This window comes from Poecilia formosa, unplaced genomic scaffold, assembly GCF_000485575.1.
Source record: "Poecilia formosa unplaced genomic scaffold, Poecilia_formosa-5.1.2 Scaffold14, whole genome shotgun sequence".
Taxonomy (NCBI): domain Eukaryota; kingdom Metazoa; phylum Chordata; class Actinopteri; order Cyprinodontiformes; family Poeciliidae; genus Poecilia; species Poecilia formosa.
This window is the reverse complement of record NW_006799953.1, coordinates 1320689-1333359: the sequence shown is the minus strand read 5'-3', so window position 1 is coordinate 1333359 and position 12671 is coordinate 1320689. Positions and strand designations below refer to the sequence as shown.

Here is a 12671-nt window from a genome sequence, read left to right as displayed (position 1 = left end):
GAATTGGTGAACAAGACACAACTTAAGGTAAGTTATACCAAACTTAACAAAAGGGTGAAAAGAAGGATTGTAGCTAGCTGGAAATATTTGTTTACATGTGAAGGACTAGCTAGCTCATTGTTTCTGAATGTTGTCTGAATTAGACAACATTCTAATTCTAATTCTAATTACTTCCATGCTAAATACATGGAAGTAAAGGTTGCCAGGTAAAACTAATCTAAAATAATATACCTGCAGTTAGCTTGTCAGCTCATTAAAAGTAAACAAGCCTTTAGTTTTCAGTTTTCACTTCTGAAATCACATAAAAGCGATGGTGGTTAGGAACTGGGCTAGTTTCAGTGGTAGCTAAAGAGACATTTACTTATGTAAGAGCAGGTAATTGTTACAATAGCAACTAATTTAAGTGGATAGCCAGGTAAGAGTGGATGCTCTGCCAACACATTGCAAAGAAATCAGCCAAGATATCCGGAAGAGAATTGTGGAGCTGAACAAGTCTGGTTCATCCATGGGAACAATTAACTGATGCTTGAAAGTGCTGCATTAAACTGTTCAAATAATTAAATGCAAGTTTAGATGTGATAATATCTGACCATCATGCGGCTCAGGAAGAAGATGTGCACATGTGTTTAGCTTTGTTAAGTCAACTTCGCATTGCATTTTCAGCAGCTATCACATCTGGAAATAGTTTTGCCCATAGTTCCCAGCCAAGTCTTGGTCAGATTGGATGGACAGCAGGTTTGAACAGACTTTTTTTTTTATTCTTATAGATACTAAGTTGTGTTTAGGTTTGGGATGACATTAAATATACTTTAACTGAAACCTTTCGATTCACGATATGTTTAGAGTCCTGCTTCTCAGTCTGACGTATGTCATATCATGTAACAGGTTTTCTTCCCACATCGTTTTCTTCTGTTTACCTCCATCCATCTTCCATCCATCCTGATAATGAAAGGCTACCAACATACTAACAAGGTGCTACCCACTGCGTTTCAGATTTTAACAAAATGTCAGGCTTGTCTCATCTGACCAGAGAACTTTCTTCAAACATCTGGTCGATTTCCAGCTAAAATTAGCAGAAACACAACAACTACATAACCACCATCTTACGTGGTTCTGATGCACAAAATGAGACTGAACCATTGGATGCTGTGAACATTTCTCTTTTTCCCATATCTTTGACATTTTTGAAAGCAGATGCCAACGCTCAGATCTAGAGAACAAAATTATTTGGTACTTTTCAATTTAAAAAAGAAAAAGTATGTGGCACGTCTTTGCATTACGGCACCAGCAGTTTCTGAAATCAGTTCATTGTGAGGCTGAGAACGACTGAAGGGAGGAGAATGAGAACGAGGCAAAGTAAAATACAGCAATTTACTGCATGCTAATGGTGCGGAGGCAGGAAATGACAGGTAACAGAAAGCAACACCCTCTCAGAGCCAGACTTGCATTTCACCAAATGATGGATGATTGAAAGCTCTGGTGAGGAGGGAGAGGGAGGCAGACATCTCCAGCTTGCCCTGCCCCCTCATCAGTCTCTGGGGAGCAGGGGATTATAGAAATATAAAAATGCACGAGAGAGGGACGCTGACAGAAAAGAGGAGAGAGGAAGCAGGAGATCGGGAGGGAGACGGAGCAACGCTATTGGTTGACTTTTATAACAGCGACCGTGGTTGAAATTTTTCTCTCGCAGTCTAAGAAATAGTGGAAAGAGGCAGCCAGAGACAGCAGACTCAGGAAATACACATCTCTGGAAAAAATAAAGGGCGGTCTGTAGCAGAGGGGCTTTGGGTAGACGAGATGAGAGGCTGGTACCAATAAGTCATTACTTCTGAGAGCCGTGGAGATGTCTTGCTTATCAACAGGAGTGTTTTCAAAATCGGCACAACTGCGCACTGTGAACACGTAGATTCCCTACAGGGTTCTGGTTAAATCTTTTCCCCTACACTCCTTTTTTCTTCTTCTTCTTCTTCTTTTTTTTTATTGTTTCCGGCCAGAAGTGAAACATTTTCCTGGAGAAGAACCTGCGTGTGAAGGCTCTCTCTCTCTCTCTCTTTTGAGGTTGGAGAACTCTGAGGAATGCATCTGAGACGCAGAAATAGGGCAGACAACACTGACATGGTGCCGACCCAAACTGACAGAAACAAGGGCAGAGTGGACTGTTCAGAGGCAGACACGGCTGCACCCGCAGACAGGTACTCCCTACTCGATGTTAAGGTCAGTTTAAGGTATCCGTCCTTGCTTTTGGTCGTGTATTTGAGTGTTTCAAAATTTCGTGTCGATTCCAAACTTGTGCGTGCCGTTTGAGTCCTCCTTTGGTAAATCACTGGAGCAACAAGTATTTGCCACAATAAGCCTGCAAAGCAATACCTTCAACTTTAGGAGGGAATTATAAATGCTCAACAGCCTACAGATAGAAACAAGCTGGATGTTTATAAAACCGTTAAATATGACCTGGAATAACATGCCAATAAGGGTGTCTTAGTCTGAACTGTAAGCCATAGTAAACTTGACTACCATAAGCCATAACCACCCTGGACAGTAATCCTGTTTTTTCTTATTCTTTCTTTTTTTTCTTCTTTTTTACTGCTCTTAATATCGACAACAATCCTGCGATTCTGCAGTCGGTGTGCCCATCAGACACTTTTACCTTCAGAGACATATGTGTAGGTTTTGTCTCAGGAGAAACTCCTCGGCGGAAGAGGAGGCAGACTATTTGCCTGTCAGAGATTGAAGAGAGAAAAAAAAAGAGGAGCACCGGGTGTGTGTGCGTTGGGGGCAACAACAGTGAAACTGTGGCTGAGAACAGATTTCCTCAGAGCTCCCCGAACCCCAGCGAGACGTCCTGCCGTCAGCCGCACAAAAGGGGAGACAAGCACTGGAAGCAGCTTGAGCTCACTATTGATCGTCACTGTCAGTGATTGCTCTGCTCACACCTGAAGTGGAAACAGACAATAAGCAGCCGCTCAGGAGGGAGGAACACCGGCAGCCTGAAAACAATACAGAAAGAAAGCAGGCGGGAAGTTTTTGGATTCTTTTTTTTTTTTTTGTTTGTTTTTTGTCCCCCTCCTCCGGTCATCAGGCTGGCTGGGGAAGACATGGCGTTCACCTTCGCGGCCTTCTGCTACATGCTCACCCTGGTTCTGTGCGCCGGGCTCATCTTCTTTGTCATATGGCAGGTGAGTGTCACCAAAACCACTGCACACACACACACACACACACACACACACACACACACTCTCTGACAGCGAATCGGGCACATGTTGGGGCCTGTGGACGTCCACTCTTATATCATCCCACACAGGCAGACAAACACGTCCACCTACACGCAGTTGTACAACACTTGGGTTTTTTTTCTCTTTCTTCTGCACAAGCACACTTATTGGCTCAGGCCATTTAGGGTAAAAGTAAAAAAGTAAATGTGCCTTAATAGTCCTAGAATGTAGTAGTTTGATTCTTGGGACCAGTGGCATCTCTAAAAGTTAGGCTGCAGCCCACCACTACAACCAGGGGTCACTAATTATGACAACCAATGAACAGTCAGTTCATTCTTACTGTGCACATTATTAAAAAGATGTTTTTGTGTATGTTTGTGGGTTTGTGAGCGACTTAATTCAACTTTGTGTCACTCTATGCCTCTTCTTGACCAATCAGTGTAATTTCACAGATTTCTTTTAACACCTTTAAAAATATAAAAATAGGTAAAAAAAAAAAAAATCAATTAACAGCCAAGGTTTAAGATACTCTGACTGGGCCGTTTTTGTGAATATTTTAACAGTAGTAAATAGATGCGTAGTAAAAATGTGTTTTTGCTTTTAGATTGACAGTTTCTAACTGTTCACTTTTATGAGCAACACAAACTTTAGCGATCTTTGAAATGATATCTTATGACTAAAGATTATATGACATTAGAATAGTTTCAGTTGAACATATAAATGCATAAAATGGAATTGCAAAAACATATTTTCCTGACAGAAACACGACAATTTTGAGAAAACCCACGTTGTGCCAGGATGAGGTGGTTTTTCAGCTGTATCGAAATCGAATACTTGTTCACGTGTGGTTTTAGTTACATTTCTTATTTAATGGAAACACCACCACTGAAAACTTGTGTATTTTCAACATTTGTGGAATATTGGCAAAATTTTGCCCACATTTCTAATGGAAATGCAGCTATTGAAGTCTACAGTGACTACAGCAAATTTCTAAGTCAAATGCATTCATTTATGAATGTGTCAGTTTCTGTTTAGCACAAATGTTATCAGTTGGATTGTTATTCCTTTTAAAAGTAAATAAGGTAACAATGATGCACGCACTAGCAGTTTTTGAAATTAGCGGTGTGGGCAGCGAGAGACTATTTAATAAAAATGCTAACATGTGAAAATTTGGACTGTTTTCCAATATACTGCTGTTATGTCCCATAACTGATACTTATCAATACCAAATAGATTAAATATAGCTCCTTGCACTTTCAACACTGTGTAAACGCGGCACGATGCTTCTGGCTATATACTCATAGACCTGTGCTGTGTTCCACTTCTATGTTTTTCAAATAAGATTTAATCAAATTTCCATTATGCCTGCTTCAGAAAATGGAAATTTGAAATAACGTGTCACGGTTGGTTGAAAAAGCGAGAGTCGGGGGGTTAGGAGGTGCTGAATGTTGTCCACCCAGGGCACCGAACAAGCTAGCACCGTCCCTGGATGCACGATTTCTAATTATGCAATCAGTCATCCATCGGAGAGCTCCAGACGACAAACACTTTCTCAAACAAAGTGCTCCGGCTTCCTGAAAGCCTCAACGATCATGACTCTGACCCGCCAGATTGGGCTTCATCTAACGCCCTGCTTTGGGTGGAATTTGTTCAGACACCTCAGGAGACCTGAGCTCTTTGTTTGGCGGTTACACACTCTGCAAACATCTCCGCTTCGATGTCTCACCTATTTTTTTTACATTTGCTGCATGGAGGCAGTCAGGCAGGCATAATGCGAGATATGAAACGCCTCATTAGGGCTATAGGACTTAAAATGACTAACGTACCAGTTGACTAAGTGGGTGAGACTGTATGTGAGTCACTCTGCGTGTCTGCATGTGAGGCGTGCGTCTGGCTCTGTGGTGATTTAAATACGCCCGTCAAACCAGGAATATGTTCCGACTCCCTCCGCCCCCCTCGTGGGTCTGCCTCCACCCATGGGTGCAGCACCCAAAACTATGTATGGCTCACTCACACAACCAATCAGCTTTTATTCCTCCCCCCCTTCTCTTTCAAGAGTAACCATGGTGCCCAGCGAGGGGACTCACCATGTCTCCATGGAAACTGCATCTGTTTACAAGGGAGCCAAGTGTGAAAGATGAGGGGGCGCCATATGGGCTCAGACGGGGGAAATTACCGGGACGTTTTCTATTGTACACAGAAGTGGTTCCTCACTGCTGACGTTCACTCTTCTCCTGCGTCTTAAGGAGCAGTCGCAGTCATTTCCAAAGCTCACATTTCCAAAGCTCACCTGCCAGTCAGCGCATCGGGTTGTTTTTTTCTTTTACTTTTAAAGCACTAATCTGATTTTGGCTTGCATTAAATAAACAAAAAAAATATCTAAACGGAAAATTCATGCATTTTTTACCTCGAAAACTTTGCAAGATACACGGATGCTTTTAATTACTGATGAATATTGCTAGCAGGTTTGTGTTTTTTCTGGACACTGCTGTGTGTAAAAGGGGTGAAAAATTCACAAGACAAGCCAGATCAATGCTTCCACTAATTGCACATGTGCGCATCCATCCCTAAATCACCATGTGTGCCTCTCACAATGCGAAGAATGCGGCCGCAGCTGGGCGGTATAGGCGCTGCTCGTCGATAGCATCGGCCTGCAGCCAATTGTTACGAGTGTGTCTGAAAAGTCGAAAGAACATTTTCTCACACCGTTCTGCTACTTTTTTCTCTTTTCTTCTTTTTTTCAGATCATTGCATTTGATGAACTCCGCACAGACTTCAAAAACCCCATTGATCAGAGCAATCCCACCAGAGCGGTAAGAAGAACCCTGTTGTTTCCCTAAATCTAAAAAAAAAAAATCAAACCTTCATGTGCTTGAAGAGCAATCTCTGCTTTCAGATTTTTTTTTCTTCATGATCATTACACACATGCAAACAGAGCAGGCAGCCACCATTTAATGGCGGAGAATGGTCTGGGGATTCCTCTGGGTATTTAATTGAGCTCCGTTTAGAGCGATGCATTAATTTCCTTAGCAATAAATATTTGTACTTTTGATTTTACCGTTAATCCCGGCTTCCGAGCGATTGCCGCCGTGGTAAAGCAGACGGTGTTTCTTTGAGAAGTCATTTGTATGCAGATTAATGCAATCAACGCTCTTCAAAGACGTCGGCTCCTTGGCCTAATCAGTTAAAGAGATCCATTCGAATGAAGCCCCTGTTTAGACAATGATGAACTGCGATGCTGTCAGAGCGAACTGCGTTGCAAGAACAAAATCTATAATTAATTAGAAAACAAAACAAAACAAAAAGCCAATTTTTGTCCTAGTTTCTAGCAGTTTTCTTCTCATTCCTTGTCCTTTTACCAAAAATCCAATGTATTTTCTTTGGATTTTATGTATTAAAGGAGGACAAAGACGCACATATTAGTTCAAGGGAAGTAGGGGTAGACGATATGGATTTAAAGTTTTATCGCGATATTTTGTGATATGATAGAGTTATTGTTATCATAATAACAATAACAACTTCAGTAACTGGATTTCTGTGGCTTTAAGAAACAACAGTCAACACAAATACTGCTCTTGAAAAACTTACCCATTTATAATATGCTTCTTAAGTCACATAAAGAAGTGATTTATGTCACCAAACTACACAGAGTAACTGCATTTAATCCTATTATTATTGAAGCTCTTACTGAGCTACCAGTCGATAAAAATACTAAAAATAACAATCACAACAATACGGATGGGTTTAGGGTTCTTTAAAGGTAATTATTTGGAATTTAACGTGATAACGATAAATCAAAATCGTTATCACAATAAATGATAAACGATGCGATAAATGAAATTGGCATTTGACTCAGTTTACTCTCGTACTAATCAAGTATCAGCCGTTTGGTCCTCAGATCTGACACAGGTTGAGCAATTTCATAAAGAATCACAAGTAAAAATGTTTCTCCTGGTGAAAAGCTGGTGGAGTGAAAGTTTTGACTCAGCTGTGTCGAATACAAATCCTCGACACTTTTCGAATTTGCATTTGCAAGGAGTCTTTCTTTAATCTTGAAATTTAGTGCTGCTATCTATCACATAAAACACAATGGCGTACAACAATATAAATATATTTTACCGTCCCACAAGCCACATAAAACCTCATCTGTATCAGTAATTCCTCTCCTTGCTTAAGCTAACAGCGCTATCATGAGTCAGAAGAAAGTGTCATCATTCACTTAGCAACTGAGGAGCAGCTGTGAGCATCTTTTTCACAGGATAGCTAATGTTCTAGCAGTCATGTGAACCTTCATCTGAAAGTGAGGGAGCGATGAGGAGCGGGAGAGGAAACTGTGAAACCAGGCCGTGGGTGTGTGGAGGCACGCCAGCCACAGGAAGTGGACACAAAAGCTGCACCACCTGTAAAATCCATAACAGTCTCTGAAAAAAAGTGGAAGCCATTTTTCAACGCTGAAAGCTCGTTGCGTCAAAGCTGCATGACTGAGTGGCATTGCCACACACACACACACTGTAAGACGACAACTCGAACACGTCATGCATCTAAAAGCTGATGTGCAGCTTCTCCCCAAAAATACAAATCAACTGGACAAACAGAAGAGGAACTGGATGGAAATGCGCGGCGTTGGTTTCGGATTTAAGTCAAGAGAAGCCGCCGTTTGCGCGGCCTGGGTTGTGTACAAAAACGACAGTGGTAGTGAACATTTGATTACATACAGACAACATGGCAGTGTTGAAACGTGCGTTTCCAGTTTGGATTTGTGTTTGTAGCTAATATTCACAGTTGGAGTCTTGTAAACACAGTCAATCCTTTCAATGATTTTTATACCTCAGCTAAAATCCCCTTTATATCATCGAGTTCAAACATTTAGTAAGCATTCATCTAATACTAATCTCATCTAGCACAGCGAACATTCCTCATTAAACAACTCTTTAGTTCAACAACTAACATTACTTCCTGTCTTACTTCAAAATAAGAGACTCCAACACAGACACAACATGGCTGCCCCAGAAATCAGACCTCTAGTGACAAAACCCAACTCAACCGCGTTTTAGGTGTCAGAGAAACTTCTAGATTTGTACATTTTTTGGTGCTGCTATTAACAATACAAGCCACTAGCAAACTTTTCTCTTCCATTTTGTGGATTTAAAAAGTAGCTTAACAAGAAAGAAACGGTTAGATTTCCCGATAAATAGTTGAATCGTTCAACTTTCGTGATATTCCTTTGCCACTCCGGATACGAGGACTTCCAGTTTCATTATTTTTTTAGAATCATTTTTGTATTTCCAACTGGGAAACTCATAAGATCCGACTTTATATTACAGAAAATGCGTTGTTACTTTGAGAAACAGACACGACTTTATTGAGAAAAATCACGGCTTTTTAATCTCAACGCACGAAATCTTGTTACGCCTTAGCGGTGGACCAGGATGTGTTTTTTTTATATATATATGGCTGCAGAATAATTATCTGTATCAATATGATTTAAATGAAAGCACGTCAAAGTGTTTCATTATTCAAAGCAGCAGGTACAAATTATATTTTGTAATCGCTTCCTCGTTTTCGCTCTCTTTTGTTTTGTGTAATTTCTCGACCGCCTCTGATAAATGTCCCCCGTTGGGTTGATTCGGTCCCACTGAGCCTGGATGACCGGACACAGATCCTCGGGGAAGCTACAGGCGATAAAGACAGAGTAGCACAACGATGGACAACTCCAACTCCAAACCAGATAACATTCGGTTTATCGCATTCACATGTTGAACCGCATCGCTGCGCCGTTGACGGATGTGGGGCACGAAGCTTGAAAAAGACGGAGGGAGTCAGACAGACCGAGCTAACTGTGCTGAAGCTGAATAGTTGATAGCTGGCTGAGGATTCAGGGCAGAATTTACTCTCAGGTCAGCAGGGGATTCTCCATTTATGTCCACATTTTCGGAAAAAAAATCGACTAAAGGGAGCAGACATCAAGGGGCCTCGACCCGAGACAGAAGCTTTAAAAAAAGGACTCATAAATAAAAGGGAATTAGACTTGCTGATTAACCAATGTTTCTTGTTTGATGTAACTTTGCCTCACCGAAAAGAAATAATAAAATGGATGAGCCATCTGCTAATGACAGGACTAATGATATTTTAGCTTCGCTGCTCTATTAAACACATAATTTCCCCACGGTGGCTTATTAGTGAACAACCCAATGAGTGACATGCAGATAGTGTCTGATCGATGCTGTGAAAGACGGACGGCGTTCATATCAGAGCTGGGCGTCGAGTTATCGCTCGCAGGAGGGTTGTTAGCAGTCCAAAACATCGCAGTCCATTAAAGGTAGACGGGTTTATGAGTGTAATCAATCCAAGCTTTTTGAAAACTAATTAAAAAAAATACAAAATCAAGCGATTGTTGGTGTTTTAGTTAATAATTACCAACATTAATATCATTTCAAGCTCTCTAACGGATGAAGATGTATTTGTTCTTTCATTATGTGACTGTTTTTGTTTTGTAGGAACATCTTGTATTTTGCAGACTATTGACAGGCGGTGTTCTCTCTCTCTGTCCTCCTTTTTAGAGAGAAAGGATCTTAAACATCGAGCGGATCTGCAACCTGCTCCGCAGAGTGAGTAACAGATGATTCTCACCTTTTGGACGGGGTGGAGGGAAGCGGATGACTAAGGCAGAGGGGCTTCAGACAACCAACACCATTTGTCTCTTTTGCACACGCACACACACACACACACACTGATTCACATATATTCCTGTCCTGCAGACAGGCGTTGATGGACATGCCATCAAGGTTTTTATCCGTGGAGTTTTCTTTTTTTCCTTTCGAAGCTTTTAGCGAAAAATAAACTCAAGAGTCTCTGAAAGCTCCTGTTGCTCTTTATGCTCCTTTGAAAATGCCTGAGTAGGAAGTTCAGGATGTAGAAACAGGGTAAGATTCTGATTCATTTGAGTTGGATGAAGGGACTCACACCGTCGACTCTAACATATATTTCTAAGCTGTAAATGAAAGAAGTGAAACTGTTTTATGTGTTGTGGAAAAAGCCCTGAAACACGGTGGTGGCAGCATCATGCATGAAGCTGCAGAAACCCTGTTTAGAGCCACAAATATTACATGAACTTTTGAAAAACGGCAGCTTAAATTAAAAAAACAAAATAAAGAGTCTACTATAAGAAGTTTGTTATTTTGAAAGAACAACCGTTTTAAATGGGTTTTGTTTTTAGGTTCTGAAAAAGAAAAAACTCCACTTTCTTTCATGGGATGTTGACATTTATAAAAAACGCAGAACAAAAGCAGATAAAGTTGTAGTGCCAATTGAAAAGTCTCAGAGTGAAAAATGAACAGCAGTAATTTATTATTTAGTCATTAGGGAAAAAACTGTGGCTTCATCTTTTCGACATATTTTCACCACATTTGTAAAAGAAAAAAAAAGAGAACATCCATAAGTAAATACAATAAAACTGGAATAAATTCAAATGTCAGTCATATTATAAAGTTATTCACATATTAATGAATGTCAGTTCCAAAACAATAAAAAATGTTTGCAAATTAAATATGTAGTTACAATCAAAATACTGGAAAATAAAATATCTGTAGTAGACACTGGTGGGATTTCCAACACAGAGACAAGAAAAAGTAGATCTTAAAAATATAAATGACACTTCCAGTGTCATTCTGCTGTGGAAATTCAATGCAATTATTCCACAAAAGGGTTTCAAAGCAGCTAAGACTGACTTTTGTTATTACACCTATATTTAAAAACTTCAGTTTGTGTTTTGTAATTTTTAACAAAGTCACTCAGACGCATTGTGAAGGGTCCGAAGAGCCACTGGCAGCTCTGGACCCGCAGACTGCAGACCCAGTAGCAGAGCTATAATGGAATGGTTCAGATCAATCTGATAGAATGGTCTAGTCCAAGTCCATTTCTCGATTCAAGTCCGAGGCAAGACTTTAAAATTATGCTGAAATTGTTTGAAAAACCATTAAACAGATAATAGAAAGGACAAAAAAGTAGAAAATAATTGCAGCTGTTCTGCATTTAGACTGTTGAGCAGGAGTCTGGAGGCTCAGGATGCTGCTTACTGAATAGACAAAAAAAACTTGCTTTCATACAACGGGACTAAACTACTGATTTGTTGGAGGAAAGCTGGCAACTTTTAAATCAGCGTAAAGCCTAGAAACAAATAAAAACAGTCTAAATACCTCTGGAGCTACTTCTTCCCGTTCAGCAGCAGTGTGTAACGGTGACGCCTCCGCTCTGAAGGTCTGAGTTTACTCGGCGCTGCAGCATCCCAGCGATGTTTAACCCAGTCCTCGTCCTTGTGTCTGTCCCAACCAGTTGGTGGTACCAGAGTACTCCATCCACGGCCTCTTCTGCCTGATGTTCATGTGCGCCGGAGAGTGGGTCACACTTGGCCTCAATATCCCGCTGCTCTTCTACCATCTGTGGAGGTACGGTCCCACAGCAGCTGTCCCGTCGCTGTGTGTCGTGCCGTCCGGCCAAACTTCCCCCCGCTGCTCTTTTCAGGTTCTTTCATCGGCCGGCCGACGGATCGGAAGTGATGTACGATCCGGTCAGTGTGATGAACGCCGACATCCTCAACTACTGCCAGAAGGAGTCCTGGTGCAAGCTGGGCTTCTACCTGCTCTCTTTCTTCTACTACTTGTACAGGTGAGGAGAGACGTGGTCGTCCCAGAGGTTGGTTAATGAGGACATCCAGAAAACGTTCAGGTTTTCNTGGATTTCTGTGGCTTTAAGAAACAACAGTCAACACAAATACTGCTCTTGAAAAACTTACCCATTTATAATATGCTTCTTAAGTCACATAAAGAAGTGATTTATGCCACCAAACTACACAGAGTAACTGCATTTAATCCTATTATTATTGAAGCTCTTACTGAGCTACCAGTCGATAAAAATACTAAAAATAACAATCACAACAATACGGATGGGTTTAGGGTTCTTTAAAGGTAATTATTTGGAATTTAACGTGATAACGATAAATCAAAATCGTTATCACAGTAAATGATAAACGATGCGATAAATGAAATTGGCATTTGACTCAGTTTACTCTCGTACTAATCAAGTAGCAGCCGTTTGGTCCTCAGATCTGACACAGGTTGAGCAATTTCATAAAGAATCACAAGTAAAAATGTTTCTCCTGGTGAAAAGCTGGTGGAGTGAAAGTTTTGACTCAGCTGTGTCGAATACAAATCCTCGACACTTTTCGAATTTGCATTTGCAAGGAGTCTTTCTTTAATCTTGAAATTTAGTGCTGCTATCTATCACATAAAACACAATGGCGTACAACAATATAAATATATTTTACCGTCCCAGAAGCCACATAAAACCTAATCTGTACCAGTAATTCCTCTCCTTGCTTAAGCTAACAGCGCTATCATGAGTCAGAAGAAAGTGTCATCATTCACTTAGCAACTGAGGAGCAGCTGTGAGCATCTTTTTCAC

The 12671-nt window shown here is 40.8% G+C and overlaps 1 protein-coding gene and 1 long non-coding RNA gene across 3 annotated transcripts; one reads left to right on the top strand and one right to left on the bottom strand.

Annotated features, from left to right (window-relative positions):
• The first annotated feature begins 1501 nt into the window (after positions 1-1501).
• LOC103134002 (protein cornichon homolog 2) lies at positions 1502-11911 on the top strand. 2 transcript variants are annotated; one of them, XM_016668284.1, is made up of 6 exons: positions 1502-2192; positions 2622-3176; positions 5957-6025; positions 9773-9820; positions 11544-11656; positions 11733-11911. In XM_016668284.1, exons 2-6 carry the CDS (start codon positions 3096-3098, stop codon positions 11878-11880), a joined length of 459 nt encoding a protein of 152 aa, XP_016523770.1. In that variant the 5' UTR covers positions 1502-2192; positions 2622-3095; the 3' UTR covers positions 11881-11911. The 2 variants fall into 2 exon arrangements, with proteins under 2 accessions (XP_016523770.1, XP_016523769.1); XM_016668283.1 differs by having other exon boundaries at positions 1502-2214.
• LOC107835577 (uncharacterized) lies at positions 3207-10217 on the bottom strand. Its single transcript, XR_001661370.1, has 3 exons — positions 9932-10217; positions 8807-8809; positions 3207-3234 (listed from the first exon to the last, which is right to left on the bottom strand). It is a non-coding gene; the product is annotated as an uncharacterized LOC107835577 (long non-coding RNA).
• Positions 11912-12671: the final 760 nt, after the last annotated feature.